This window comes from Ceratotherium simum, chromosome 8 (genome assembly GCF_057802395.1).
Source record: "Ceratotherium simum simum isolate JZ-2026a chromosome 8, ASM5780239v1, whole genome shotgun sequence".
NCBI lineage: Eukaryota > Metazoa > Chordata > Mammalia > Perissodactyla > Rhinocerotidae > Ceratotherium > Ceratotherium simum.
In genome coordinates, this window is record NC_141907.1 from 60,074,666 (window position 1) to 60,089,489 (window position 14,824).

A 14,824-nucleotide genomic window follows, 5' to 3' on the forward strand; every position below is an offset into this window, starting at 1 on the left:
TTTTCTTACAAGGACAACAGTCATAGTGGATTAAGTCCCACCCTAGTGACCTCATTTTAACTTGATTACATTTTTAAATAGACTATCTCCAAGTAAGATCACATGCTGAGGTACTGAGGGTTAGGACTTCAACATACGAATTTTAGGGAGAACAAATTCAGTCCACAAGTGGCTTACCTCTCCCTCTCACTCCAGATCTTCATTTCTCCTTCCCAGAACCTATTAGAATTACTCATTTTCTGTGTGTGGGTATCTTGGAAAAACTATTCTATACAAAAATCAGCATATGTGTTTGTGTGTGTGTGCATATTGTTGACACACACACAGACACACTCCTTTTTTCATAGTATGCATGGGAAAACACCATGCACACTGTTCCGCACCTTGCTTGTTCTGTGTAAAAATATGTTTTGGTGAATGTTCTATTTCAGTGAATATTTTTATATATTTCCTTGGAGGTAGAGAGATATGAGGCATAGTATTTTATTGTTGGGATGTATCACTATTTATTTCAGAAGTTTCATATAGATATAATTAGGGTGCTTCTAGTCTTTTGCTTCTTTTGCTCTAATTACCGTATCTCATGTCTTTCCCTCGTCTAACTGCATTGTCAGAGCACTTCCCAAACTCTGTTACATAATAGTGGTGGTTCTAGATATCCTTGTCTCAATTTCAGCCTTCTAGGCTATTTCTTCTTTTGTTCTACCATTAGGCATGATGCTGACTTTTGGCTTCTGTTATACATGACGGTTATTACTGTTGTTACTTTTAATATTTTAGAAATATCTATTGAGAGAATACTTTTCCACCCCTCATGTATCTTTTTAAATTGAAGTAGCTCAATTTGCATAACATTCCTAGTCTTTACTTGCTCCTTTTATGATTCTGTCCAGAGGAGAAGTAACATCTTATTCGGAAAGAACGAATCAGGCATGCTCAGTTCAGTACCTCCTTTTTTCTCCTTGGAAGCAGGCCTTCCATGTGGATGAGACCCCTCTGGTTCAACATTTCCAGGGACTTAGTGTCTTTCTGCCTATTTGTGGTATTCAGTTGGCAGCCTATAAACTCACATACTAAGCTACATCTTCCAAGGTTTTAGTTATTAATACTAAATACTGATTTTTGATTCCATATGCCACTCATTTGACTTTTCTTTTTTTTTCTGATTTTTTTTTTTTTTTAGTGCTGAGGTGGTTTCTTGAGCTCTTTAGATATCCCAACAGTAAGTGTGCAATCATATTTTATTAAAAGTTTTAAAAATCTAGAATGGATGTTTAATCCACTTTTAACAATGAGTATAGATAATTTAATCCATTGCCAGTTTATTGATATAGGCATATAGTATGTGCTGAATAAATGGTTATTAAATTTAAAAATCACTGTATTTGTATACTCATAAGTAAATGCAACACTATCTTTAATGTGCTTTGAGGTATGATTCCCAAATTTATTCCTTTTCATACCATATCAGTTAAAAACCTTCAATAAAGAACATCATGGGGATGTGGTTTATTCTCTTCTAGTTTTAGAGGCTAAGAAAGGTTTTCATTTCCTCTCAAATGTAGTACCAGAAAGGTGTCTTAGAGAACCAATTAATATAATACAATTATCTGTGTATACAAATAACGTTTGTGCCAAAATATAATATCCTCTAGACAATGAAAGATATAATAACAATCATAAGTACAAGAACAAATCACTCCCTATACAGTTATTTGATACAAAAAGTAGTAGATTTAAACCAAGAACCTCATCTTTGGTTTGTACTAGGAAAAAAGGGCCCTTTGGAGTTCTTTTCAAGGACTGAAGTAAATGTCATTTCTTTTAAATTAATTCTCTAGGCTGAGCTTTCTTTGAATACAACATCGTGATGGGTGATACACCTTAAATTGGGTAAAAGAAATCCTGCTTTGAAAGGGTTACATATGTGAAGTTTCTGGAAATAAGAGTATGTAGGTTAAACGTATGGCTGTTACAGCCAGGCAGACTTATGTGTGAACCCAGACTTCGGCACATACTAGCTGTGTGACTCTGAAAAAAGTTACTTAACCTCTCAGGGTCTCAGATTCTATATCTGTAAAATGAGAGGGAAAATTGTAATTCCCCTTAAACCTTTATAAGGCTGTTGTAAGGATTAAATAAAGAAAAGGTAATGCATGTAACACAGTACCTACAGTACCAGGGATATAATAAGTTTTCAGTAAATATTAGTAAATATTGTTTATTTTTAATATAATTGTTAACATTCATATTAACTCTCTTCCTTTTATTTTCTCTATCAGTTAAAATCTACCTATAACTCATTTGTGCCAAATGGATTTCAATAAAAGTACAGGTAATTTCACAAACAAGGCTCAAAACTTACTGTTTATCATCCATATCATTGTCCCCTCTACTTAACCACGAATGCATTATTGTTATGTGGCAAGGTGAAGCTGAGTTGGAATGTATGTACAGTTTCTTTTTCCTTGGAAATGCACCATAAGCGCAATATGTAAACAATTTTATAAATGTTCTTTTTGTCTGAGACTTTTTCCTGTTTATAAATTACATTTTTTTCCTCTAACAACGTAAGTGGAGATTATTTAGGACAAGGAAACAAGATTTTGCCATCCACTGCCCACCCCTTTCCAGTTGTAATGACTCAATTAGATTTTCCTGCATAAGAGAGTTACAGCCACCAAAGAAATATGGACAATTTAATTTGACTACTAAATATTAATAAGCTTTTATTATAACTTTTTGAGTTGAGTACTATTAGAAAACATTTCAAAGGAACATAGTTAATGTAATTACGAACATTCTACATAGGTGTAAATATTTAATTTGTACTTCATTTTCACAGTTAAGATATAAGTAGTAGTTAAATTCTAACATTGTGTTATATGTAATGACAATCAAGTGAAAATAACGTGTACAGTAAAAGCTCTGGGGCAATACACCCACATATAGACAGCATTCTTATTTGAAGACGTGAGGATGGTGACAATAGTACATCTTTTGATTCTTCTCCTCTTCCTCTTTGTCTTCTTTCATTCAGCTTTTCTGTAACTTTCAATTTTTTTATAATGAACATGTATAACTTTTGTAACCAAAAATAGAACCTACATTTAAAAAAAATTCCAAGGTAATGTTTAAACAACCCACAACATCTAGATATCTGAAAGTCAGGACCAGGTCCACTATGTAAATACACTAATGAAATGAGCTTCATCTCTTCCGCAAGTAACATTTTTATTTTCTGTATTATTATGGCCAAAAAAGGTTTCACCAAATATTATTACTAATTTCTTACAAATATGCTAATGAAAACTTATATTTATTATTCTTTTCTGTGCATCCGCATCCATAGATGACAAGCTTTTCAAATCATTACCAAGCCTTTGGGTTCATGAAATATGGGTTCCCTCTAGTGGCCAAATTAATTATGGAACATCAACCTGATTTTAGAATTAGAAAAGATTAGAATTAAGTGGATTACATATAAAGAGAATCAACAAATGTTTAAGCCCTGTGTTTTATCAATTTTAATTGAGGTATAGTTTACATACAATAAAATGCTCCCATTTTAAGTGTGTAATTTGATGAGTTTTGATAAATGTACAGACCATGTACCATGTCTTGTTTTGTTCTGTTCTTAATCTTAGAGATCTTTCACCATGAAGTATGTTAACTGTGTGTTATCAGCTTGATGAGTATCCCTCTATTTCTAGTTTTCTAAAACTTTTTTATTTTTATTATGAATGAATGTCAAATATTTTTTCTACACCTATTGAGATAATTGTTTTTTCTTCTTTAGTCTGTTGATATGGTGAATTACATTGATTGATTTTTGAATGTTGAACCAGACTTACATTCCTAAAATGTAAATAATTCCTATATCAATAAAAAAGAAACAAATCCATTGAAAAAAAGAAAACTAAAATGGCTAATAAATAGAGTAACAGATGCTTCATACATTAGTAATCAAGAAACTATAAATTAAGACCTCAGTGAATACTATTTGTTGCTCACTAAATTGAGTAAAATTTACAATACCGATAACACAAAGCTTTGGTAAAGATGTGACTCAATAACTTATTCACAGCCATTAGGAACAAAAATTCCTAAGTTAATAAGAAAATATTTGTTACTAACTTTTAAACTAAAAAAAATTTAAATTGTGGTAAAATATACATAAAATTTACCATCTTAACTATTTTTAAGGGTATATTTCTATAGTGTTAAGTACAGATGCATTGTTGAGTAATCAACTTCCAGAACTCTTTTCATCTTGCAAAACTGAAACTGTATACCCATTAAACAGGAACTCCCCACTCCCCCTTCCCCTAGCTCCTGGCAACCACCATTCTACTTCCTGTATCTATGAGTTTGACTGCTCTAAGTATGTCACGAAAGCAGAATCATAGGTGTTTGTCTTTTTATGACTGGCTTATTTCACTTAGTATAATGGGCTCATTTCATCCATTTTGTAATATGTGTCAGAATTTCCTTTCTTTTAAAGGCTGAATAATATTCCACTGTATCTTTTTTCCACATTTTGTTTATCCATTCATCCACTGACGGACACTTGGGATGCTTCTACCTTTTAGCTATCGTGAATAATGCCGCTATGAACATAAGTGTACAAGTGTTTCTTTGAGATTCTGCTCTCAATTTTTTTGGGTATATATCCAAAAGTGGGAATGATGGATAATATGGTAGTTCTTTTTTTCATTTTTTAAGGAACTTCCATACTGTTTTCCATAATAGTTGCACGATTTTACATTTCTACCAACAGAATACCAAAAGGGTTCCAATTTCTTCATATCCTCACCAACACTTGCTTTTTGGTTTTGTTTTTTGATAGTAGCCATCCTAATGGGTGTGAGGTGGTATCTCATTGTGGTTTTGATTTGTGTTTCCCTAATGATTAGTGATGTTGAGGTAGTGGCCAGAATTAAGCTTATGTTTGCAGTTAAAGTTAGCTTAGAAAAGAAAAACATAAGAAAGCCTGATTTATAGTTTCAAAACCAAATGTAATTGTTTTTTATTATAGGGTCATAATCTTTCATATTCAATGCCTTGGGGAAAATCTCTTCTTCAAAGAATTCCTCTACTCAGATTGAAAAACATTTCATGTCCTCTGTGTCAAAATTGACTTTACTGGAGCCATTTTCAAATGGAGTCAGAGCTGCCTTTCCAGAGTAACGGCCTTGCTGTCTTGAACCTTGGACTGGGCCAAACCTTTCTACTAGGCCAAAATGGCAATTGTTTTACAAGCAATTGTTTGAGAAATCAGCAGGAGAATGGACATCCTGATCACAAAGACTGAGTATTGTGGACTTTCTGAAGATAGAATCAATAGTCAATCGATGTTTAGCCAAGACTAGCTCTCTGCCTCCAACTCCAATTAAAATTCTTTGTAATACAACCTCCCTTCTTTGACTTTAAAAGCCCCTGACTTTTACTCCCTAGTGGGACACTATTTGAGTTTCTACCTGAATCTGTGCTCCCCGAATTGCAATTCTTTGATCCCAGATAAACGCTTTGCCTCTTAAACTGGTCTCTGTTTTTGCAGGGTGACACCTGCAGTGACTTGGATTCATAAAAATCAATATTAATATACATTGTTCTTAATTAAACAGCTAAAAATGGCAATATCACTCTTGTCCAGAGGTGATCAAGATTAGCTTTCAGGGTAGCTACAATTCTGTTGGCCAGGGCATTATCCAGAAACCTGGGGAAAATTTCTCATGGTACAACCCAGTTCACGGATATTAACTTCCCCATTTGTAAGAATAGTAGGCATAATGTTCTGCGGGGGTGTTTTATTAATTGAGAAAAAACCAACATGTGTCAGAAAACTTATGGTCACCCAAAAACTGGCAGCGGCCCACAATACACATTCTCTGGTGTACTTATATTCTCCGGAAAAGGTTCGAATACACACTCCACACCTCTGGACGGGAGTAGCAGCTATGTCAAAATCTCCCCAGAGGTGACTCTGTTTGAGTTCATTGGGCATTTCATTCCATTCCTGCTGAGTCTAGGTCCAATTCATTCATTTATTCATTTAACAGATATTTAGTGAGCACTTAATGTGCGCTACCCACTGGGCTAGGCTCTGGGGATAATGCCATGGAGGAGACACACAGATTGGAAAGTAGGTAGCCTTGCTGGTGGGGCTACCTTTAGAGGGCAGTGGTCTTCCTTTGCTTGATGCAGACTCTTCCCTCAAGATGACTTTAATGAGTTACTCAGAAGCAGTGGAAGTTTATGTTTGGGTAGGATATAATTTAGGTTGCTCATTAGTAGGAAGTATACACCTTATACGTGTGAAGAGAGAGAAAGCAGGAGCTGGCAAGGCACTAGCATAAGACAGAGGATGAGGAACAGAAATGAGCAACATATCTCCTTATGAGATAGGCACCTATTCTTTGTAAGGCCAAATGATTAAAGAAAGCTTTGAATTGATGAGGTTATGTTTTGAAATAATGTAATGGTAATGTAATGGATTCCTTATTAACCTCAATTAACTAATTTTCAAGAAATTACTGAACACATACTCTTTGCCCAATACTGTGCTGGGCGTAATGGAGGTGCAAAAGAAGCGGAGTATAGGGTACTTGACCTCACTGAGAGCATGCCATCTTCCATCAACAAAGAACATAGAATATTGCCCTCTTTGCTAGACTGACAACTACTCCTGGACAGGAATCTCTCCTTTAGGACAAACACTCTGGCTGCTGTCCTAGCCTAATCAAGCCACAACCACTAGCGATAAACCTATAGCAAGACAAAGTTAGGATAACAGATTCCTTGCCAGGAGAGAGAATGCACAATAGAGGAACCCAGAAAGGTCTCATCAAAGAAAGGATGATACAGGGTTATTATAGGATTTGGGGAAGGGTAGAGTTTAGGTGAGATTCAAATAAGGCAGTATTTTGGTAGGCTCAAAGCAAAAAAGAACTGTGTGTAAAGGGGCCAAGATCAGATTGGACTGCAAAGTTGGTCTAGGGACCTGTTTCTTTGGAATTGACAAAGTTAAGTTAGATGTGGAATGTGTCCAGAAATCCTTCATCTGAAGCTCTGTACCTAGGTTGGAAAGAAAAGCCTGCTTCTTTGCGTCAAATTGACTTAGATCATCCAGGCAAGAGTAGGATGTTTCATTCTTATTGATAGGATTTTAAACAGTAAATTTTCTGATAGTCTATGATTTTAGAGAACAAGGATTCTAAGAAAGCAAGCAGTGGTCAAAGGGACTGTGATGACACTTCACAGCTGCAGCCTGACCTTGGGAGAAATATTGTTTCCTTTAACTTTGCAGCTGGTTTTATCTGACTGTGTCTTATCTGTGTCCATTTTCCCAGAATAATGAATGACAAGACTGATTTTTACTTTTTCAAAGGGAGCTGATATTTTGCTTTTTCACTGCAAACTCACCACACAACGCAGGTTCCTAGGCTGTGTTCACTTGATCACACTCTGGAAAACGATGGACATTGGTCAGTTTTTCCTTCCAGAAGTGGAGATGACAAGGTAGAGCTATAGAAATCCTAAGGTCCAGGACTTATTCAGCCAGGTCCCGCTCCTCCCTGCACACACTCACACCTTTGTTTCTTTCTCCAGCTCCCAAGGTATCCCAAGGTCGCACTAGGGGAGTGGGAAACAAAGAACCAATAACATCCTTCTTGCTTTAAAACAAATTCCACGTAGCCACGGAGACTCCTAGGCAAGAGCTCTGGCTTGGGAGAAACGGGCGTGCTGCTTGAACTCATTAGTTTAGACGCCTTCCCTGTTGCCTCGCTGTGGGAAGATCAGCAGCGCGTCTGGTGGGTGCGAAATCACTCGTTAAGCCTCCACAGTCTCACAGAAGACCCAACCCATACCCTGCCCAGCCTGGGGCTTGGGTTCTAGCCCCGCCCCCGACGGTCCCGGCGTCCCTTCGGCCCCGCCCCGGCGCTCAGCTCCTGGCCCCGCCCCTGCACGGCGCGCCGGAACCAGGCTGCGGGTGGCACTTGCTCTCCCTCCAGGCCGGGGCGGGGCGGGGCCCGGCCTGCCGCTGCGAAGACCTGAGCGGCGGGAGGTGGAGCGTCCGTGGGGAAGTCAGGGACCCGCGGCCATGACAGTGCCGGGCCGCGGCCTATCGCTGCTCCGCGTCCTTCTGGGCCGAGTGCCGGCGCTGGGCAGGAGCGTGGCGCTGCTCGTGGGGGCGCCGGGAGCGGCCGGGCCCGCGTTCCGGGGCTTTCGGAGCAGCGGCGTGAGGTACGAGCGCTCCCGGTCGCTCGCTCTCCTCGGGGCCGGTGCTCCGGAGCGCGAAGCCGCCGGCTGCGGGAGGGGCGGCGGGCGCGGGAGGCCGGGGCTCGGGGACAGCGGCGCGGCGGGGCTGACGGCGAGGCCTCCCGAGGTCCCGGACTTGGCCTCGCCGGCCGTGCGGCGGGTCGCGTCGGCGTCAAGTCGGGCAACTTGGACGCGCTCTGCTCTGGGCTCCGGCACCAGAACTTCCGTCTTTGCGGCAGGTGCAGTTGAGTGATTTAGGATGACCTCTGAGGCCCTCAGGAAAGGTGCCGTAAAAACACGCGGTCTGCTGGGTTCAGACGTTTGTTTCTGTTTTGGTTGTTGTTGTGTTTGGTAAACAAAGGAGTGGGCTGTGTCCAGATGGTTTACTAGCTTTTGAGTTTCTGAATTCCTTTGTTGGTGGTAATACTGAAGTCTTTTCCAGCTCCAAATTTCTAAATGATTTCACAAAATCGCACATTAATCTTGATTTCTCAGTCTTTTTCTGTATGGAGCTTCCCGAACCCCTTCAATCTAAGATTGATTCACTGCATCTCTTTGGACCGTGTTGCTGCATTTCGTTGGACCTTGCTGCTGGCTAGTACAGTGCAAGTACAAAACAGTACGGTTTTAACTCTTCTGCACAGTGGTGCCCAAGAACCCTTCACCCTTCCTTCGTTTACTTGTCGTAGTTGCAAACTCAAACCTTAGAAACTAACAATGTGTTCTCTTGACCCAAAGTCAGTCCAGAAGAGATTTTGTTTTCAGACTTTCAGGGCTTCCAGTAATGCGCTTTCACTGCAGTTTTACGTGGCCAGAGATTGTGTCTTACTCATCTTTTTGTGTCTCCAATGCCCAGCACAACACCTGGAAGAACGTAGTGATCGGTAATATGGAAACATAGCTACTGCTTATTCATTTTAAATTGATTAACTCCCCATGGTATACATTTGGGCCTCAGTTTTGAGTGACTGAAGTCAAAAATTATTTTCTACAGAGTTTACTTTGGACGTAGTTTTTAGTGACTAGGTCTTCCACAAGGATATGTGAGAATATGTGAGAAACTAACAGTGATTCAGAGTTCTGGTCTTGTAAGCTCTTCTGGGTCTGAAAGAATGTACCAATTGGTTTGGAATTACTAACTCTGCACTCTAGGAAAAGGAGATTCTGTAGAGTTCTGTTCGTATTACAGAATTGAAGGAATTATCTACTATAGTCACTGTATTTATTTAGATGTGTAATTATTTTTCAGTTGTTTTAGGGCTTCTTTCCAGGGTGAGGATAACCTTTTTCAAATTTTACCAGTTGATTAATTTCCCTTTGTCAGCTTGATATAAACAACCCCATCCCCGCATCCTCTCCATGTACATTGAACAGGAGGCACAGCAACCCTCATATTTGTTGTAACCACTTGCTTGTCTCTCTCTCGTGTACACACACACACAAAGATAATTTAGATCTTTTTTGTTATATTTAATGGCTTCCTCATAATTTAAAGTAGTAGAATGCAATAATTTTGGAAAGCTAGTCTTAATATAGATAAGAAGTATTACTTTCAACCCAGCTGCTTTCAGCCCCATTTGAAGCAGATTATAACTGTATAAAAGTAAATGATACTTTTGATGGTTTTTATTGTTTTTTATTTATTTATTTATTTATTTTGTGAGGAAGACCAGCCCTGAGCTAATATCCGATGCCAATCCTCCTCTTTTTTGCTGAGGAAGACTGGCCCTGTGCTGACATCTGTGCCCATCTTCCTCTACTTTGTATGGGAAGCCGCCCCAGCAGGGCTTGGCGATTAGTGCGTTGGTGCGTGCCTGGGATGCGAACCTGCGAACCCCGGGCCGCCCCAGCGGAGCACAGGCACTTAACCACTACGCTGCCACCGGGCCTGCCTGATGGTTTTTATTTTTTAAGGCGGCGCTAATTAAGTTAGGAAAGGATGGTGTTTTGACATCCTCTTGGCACTGAATACCATCTGTGAACGTGAGGTTGGCTGTATGGTTGAGAAACACCTATCCACTGGTGGGTCTCGGGTGGGGAGGAACTCGGACAGTGTGTTGATGCTTATTGGTGTCTCTTTTCTCTTCTAGGACCAGCAGAGAGAAGAGATTCCATCTTCCAGAGGTCGCCACTGTCTGCCTCCCCACTTATCCCCATCATCAGTCATCTTTTTTTTTAAATATATAATAACACATTAGTTGTGTAATTCTTCATAGTGAATGTGATTTAAATCTGACATCATTCCTATTGACTTGAAATTTGAACCTTAGTGTTATTCTTACTGAAAATTGTCTTTGAGTTTGATAAATTCCCTAATGATATTGACTCTTTTAAATTAACAGATTTATTACCTGTTTCTGAGCTATATAGAGCTTAAATGAAAAACAAAAAAGTATTTTTGATTATTTTTTCATATTTTTGAATAATGAGATGCCTATAGCAGTGGAGCATATAAATATTTTTTTAGTGGAGGAGTGTTTTTTTTTTTAATAAGTGGAATTTCAAGAAATAATATTGACAGAATTTGAAAGTTACAAAATCTTGGAGTATCATTTAACATTTTTCTCTCAATGGTTTTCTGTTTAAAATTTGCAATGAGTTTTTTTTTCCCTATTTACTGAGAAATTAGATTAATTGGAAGAATCTATATTTAATGCCGAAGAAATAAATAAGCCCTCCTATTTGTTGCAACTTATTGTTTCTTGAAATGAATTATGTAAACAGCCAAAAAGTTAAAAATAAAAGATTCTTGGTGATTAAATTTTTCCCATTTTGCCTTGCTGTGTGAGGAGTTTACAAATCAGAATGTCCTTGGGTTACAAACATCACATGAATCTTTGGTCCAGTGCTTTTCAGTGTATGGAGCCGGGCAGCAGCCTATCCCACTTGGAGGGGAGGTTCCAGACCTTGTACATTAATGCTGTGCTCAAAGTGGATTTGCAGGTATCCTACAACAGGGACTGCCCCAAACCCTGCCTTAGATCATCCTACCTGGACTCATTTTCAGTAATTAAGTGATATCTCAAGTGTTTGTTCCATGTTTATCCTGTTGCTCATTGATTCCTAAAATCATTAATTTGGCAGCTTCTCTTTTTTTCCCCCTCCTGCTCTGATTCCTTTTAGCATTTGTAAAATTTTGCATACTAGTGTACATCTCTCTATGCAAGCCTCACCTTTCTTTATGTCTCACTGCCAATGGCTTTATAATTTTTGCAGCTAGGCTGACATTTTAAAAAACCTGCATTTTTAGAGCTAGTAAAAGACACTGGTTTATGTTATTTAAACGGTCACGTCTTGTAGAGTGAGTAGTTGAATTTAATAATTAAAAAAAGACATTTTATCAGTAAGGCTGTTTATTTTTCTTCAGACTCTCCCTTCTAGTACTTACTGAATATTTCTATTTCTGCAGTAGAATTGTTTGATTTAAAGATCCTTTTATGCTCATGTGAAGCTTGAAGGACCCAGACTCTAGTTGGGACCCTTACAAAGCTGATTTTCCATAGATCGATTTCAACCAAGGTAGAGTTAGTCTCCGTGGCTAGCAAAGGGGGTTTCTCAAAATCATATTTTATTTTGTTGGCAAATATGATAGTGTGGTTCTCCTATCTTAATGCCCTACCTATTCTAATGAAAATGAGATGTGATAGCTGTCTGGCTACAATTTTGATTTCTAAGCAGTTCTTAAGTCATTTTAAATTTAGAACCTAAATGTTTCACCATTTAGTGTTGTATGTCTGTGTGTGTCTGTTTATGTCTGTATCCCAGCTGTTAAGAGATAATGTGTTCTAATGTAATGTCTCCAAAATCAAGTTTTCTAATTAAAATGAATCAATAGATGAAAAAAGACTAATATTAATCTCATATCTTTTTACGCAGTCATGGTTTTAGTAATAATTTAGCAATTTCTTTAATGACCCAAAACTTTGTTTTTCAGATGCTTTGAAGTTATGTTATCCTTTCATGTTAATACCCTGAGGGATGATTAAAAACAGCAGGAGAAGAAAAAATACCAGATAATCTTCCATGGTCACACATTCTCATGGAATTCCATGGAGCTCAGTGAAGGTTTTTAAAAATAGTTTGGCTTAGGGGGCCGTCCTATGGCGTAGCGGTTAAGAGCGTGCACTCTGCTGTTGGCGGCCCAGGTTCAGATCGCAGGCGCACACCGATGCACCGCTCGTCAGGCCATGCTGTGGTGGCGTTTCATAGAAAGTGGAGGAAGATGGGCATGGGTGTTAGCCCAGGGCCAGTCTTCCTCAGCAAAAAGAGGAGGATTGGCATAGATGTTAGCTCTGGGCTAATATTCCTCACACACACACACAAAAAGAATAGTTTGGCTTAGAAATGATTAAGTTGTGGAGGGAGGTTTAAAGAGATAGGAGCTTGGGGGAAATTTGAACTGTCAGTGAGTGGGATAAATTAATGATTAGTAATAGATGAAATTTGCTATTAAGAAGTGCAATTTGGACCAGAAATAACATACCTAAAAGATAGAAAACTTTGTGGTCAGAGTGGAACATAATCCAAACCTAACTTAGTGTCAAAGAAGAACTGAGGGTTGGATATTATCTGGGAAGGTTTATCCAGCTGCTCCACTTGACATTACATCATAAGTGTTTTCTGTGTTGCCATTGTTTTTGTTAACATTTTATTGGCTGCATCCTATTACATTAAGTCATTTGGCCATAACTTACCTAAACATCTTGCTATTGTTCAATGTCTAGTCCTTGGAATATATGAAATAATTTACTCTCAGATTCAGGTCATATTGTTGTCGACATGATACCAGCCAGGTTTGTTCACTTAATGATCTGAGCCCTACGTAAGTTTCTATAATTACTCTCATTAAAGAATGTGCCTAGAAGCAAAAGACTGTTCAAAGATTCATAATTCTAAAGTGAGGGCATATATATAGTTTAAAAGTGATGTTCCCTTCTAGCCCCCTTTTTTGGCTATTTATGATTAACTTTGCAAAGAATATCATCTTGCCTTTAAGTAATCCATTTGTGTTGTTAAAAAATAAATATTTATTAATATTTAATGAGCCCTTACTCTGTGTTTGGCACTTTGCTAAGATTTTCCACACAGTATATCCTTTAATCCTCACAACAACTGTAGGAAGTAGACACTATTACTATTCCCAATGAACAGATTGGGAAATTGAGACTTAGAGAAATTGAATAACTTGTCCAAGTTAACACAGTAAATAAATAGTGAAGACACGGTTTGAACCTGCATGATCTACCCGTGATGTAGTGCTTTGCTCTACAAGCACTTTATAATTGTTGATATACCTCATGATTGCTTTTCCTCTTTTTGAAAACATTGATTAAATTTTGTAGAATTTTTGTGAATCAAGAAAGCTAATTTTGCATATAAATCTTAAAAATTATCTTGTCAGATTCCCTTAAGGGTGTTTCTAAACCTGGGGCTTCATGGATAGAATTTAGGGAATCCATAAACTTAGATGGGAGGTGACTAACCTCTAATAAATTTAGCATTTTCTTCAATTGTGAATGTTGGCAACAAACCACAGAAATATTAGCAATGCTTGTGATGTTGCCAAAAAAAACACAGATGTTTCAATATCAGTGTTGATGCAGAGAGCTCAAAACATCACGTACACTCATCACTACTTTGATATTATGGTAGTTATTAGACCTGCCACTAGATTTGATGCTTTAAAAAAAAAAAGTGATGATATTTCAATAAAACTGGTTTCCTTGTAAACCTGTGTATTTTATATTAAACTTTTAAAAAGATTGTTCTGAGACGGTGTCCATAGGATTCAACAGACTGCCCAAGGGTTCTCATGGTACAAATCTTAGCATCTAAGATTCTTTCTGAAAAAGCATGGGTGTTGTTTAGGTAGCTACTGATATTCTAATTTACAGGTTAGGGTCCTGAAAGAATTAAGTTGCAAAACTGAATAAAAGAGTCATACATAATGAAAAGAATTTGCTTTATTTTTCATCGATTTACAGAAGTGTAATTTCTGATAAAATTATTTCAAGGTATATGTATAGTATTTAAGATGTGAAGTGAAATGTTTTTTAAAAGGCCATAAACTTAACATTCCTAAGTATTCGTTTATTTAAAAACATTCATTTACTTCAAAAGGCTCCCAGTACTAGTGATTGGTTTTATTACATATGTAATTTTGCCCTGATTCCCTTGGGTTTTATTTCTATTGTATTGTTAATTCAAACTCAAAACCTCCAAGTTATGCTCTAAGATACAAAGCAATTAAACTGTTAGGACCTGCAGAGAAAAGTTAATTGCTAATGATTGTATTAGGCTTTTTCATCTTTATATATCATAAAACAGTTCATTGCAGCTCTAATTAAAGTTGTGGTTGAAAATGAGATTGAAACCTAGATGCAGAAAGAAGATGCCAGGTATACAAATTAATACCCTGTTGATCTTGGGTAGATTTTATTTGTTGTTATTTTACTATTTTGCAAAGGAGTATTTTGCTACACAAGAAAAGTAGTGATTTTTTTTCCTGTTACTACTTTGCTTTAGTTAATTAAATACTTCATTTAGTCCTAGAACCATAGAT

The 14,824-nt window shown here is 37.7% G+C and overlaps 1 protein-coding gene across 3 annotated transcripts in view; it reads left to right on the forward strand.

Annotated features, from left to right (window-relative positions):
• Positions 1 to 7,983: 7,983 nt before the first annotated feature.
• The window catches only part of MTHFD2L (methylenetetrahydrofolate dehydrogenase (NADP+ dependent) 2 like), a 145,956-nt gene continuing 139,115 nt past the window's right edge, over positions 7,984 to 14,824 (forward strand). Inside the window, exon 1 of one of the 3 annotated variants that reach the window (XM_004419173.3) lies at positions 7,984 to 8,247. In XM_004419173.3, coding sequence (XP_004419230.1) covers positions 8,105 to 8,247 — 143 coding nt within the window. In that variant the 5' untranslated portion in view covers positions 7,984 to 8,104. Of the gene's footprint in view, positions 8,248 to 10,453; positions 11,206 to 14,824 lie in introns of those variants that run through there. The other 2 variants (XM_087434432.1, XM_087434433.1) reach the window with 2 other exon arrangements.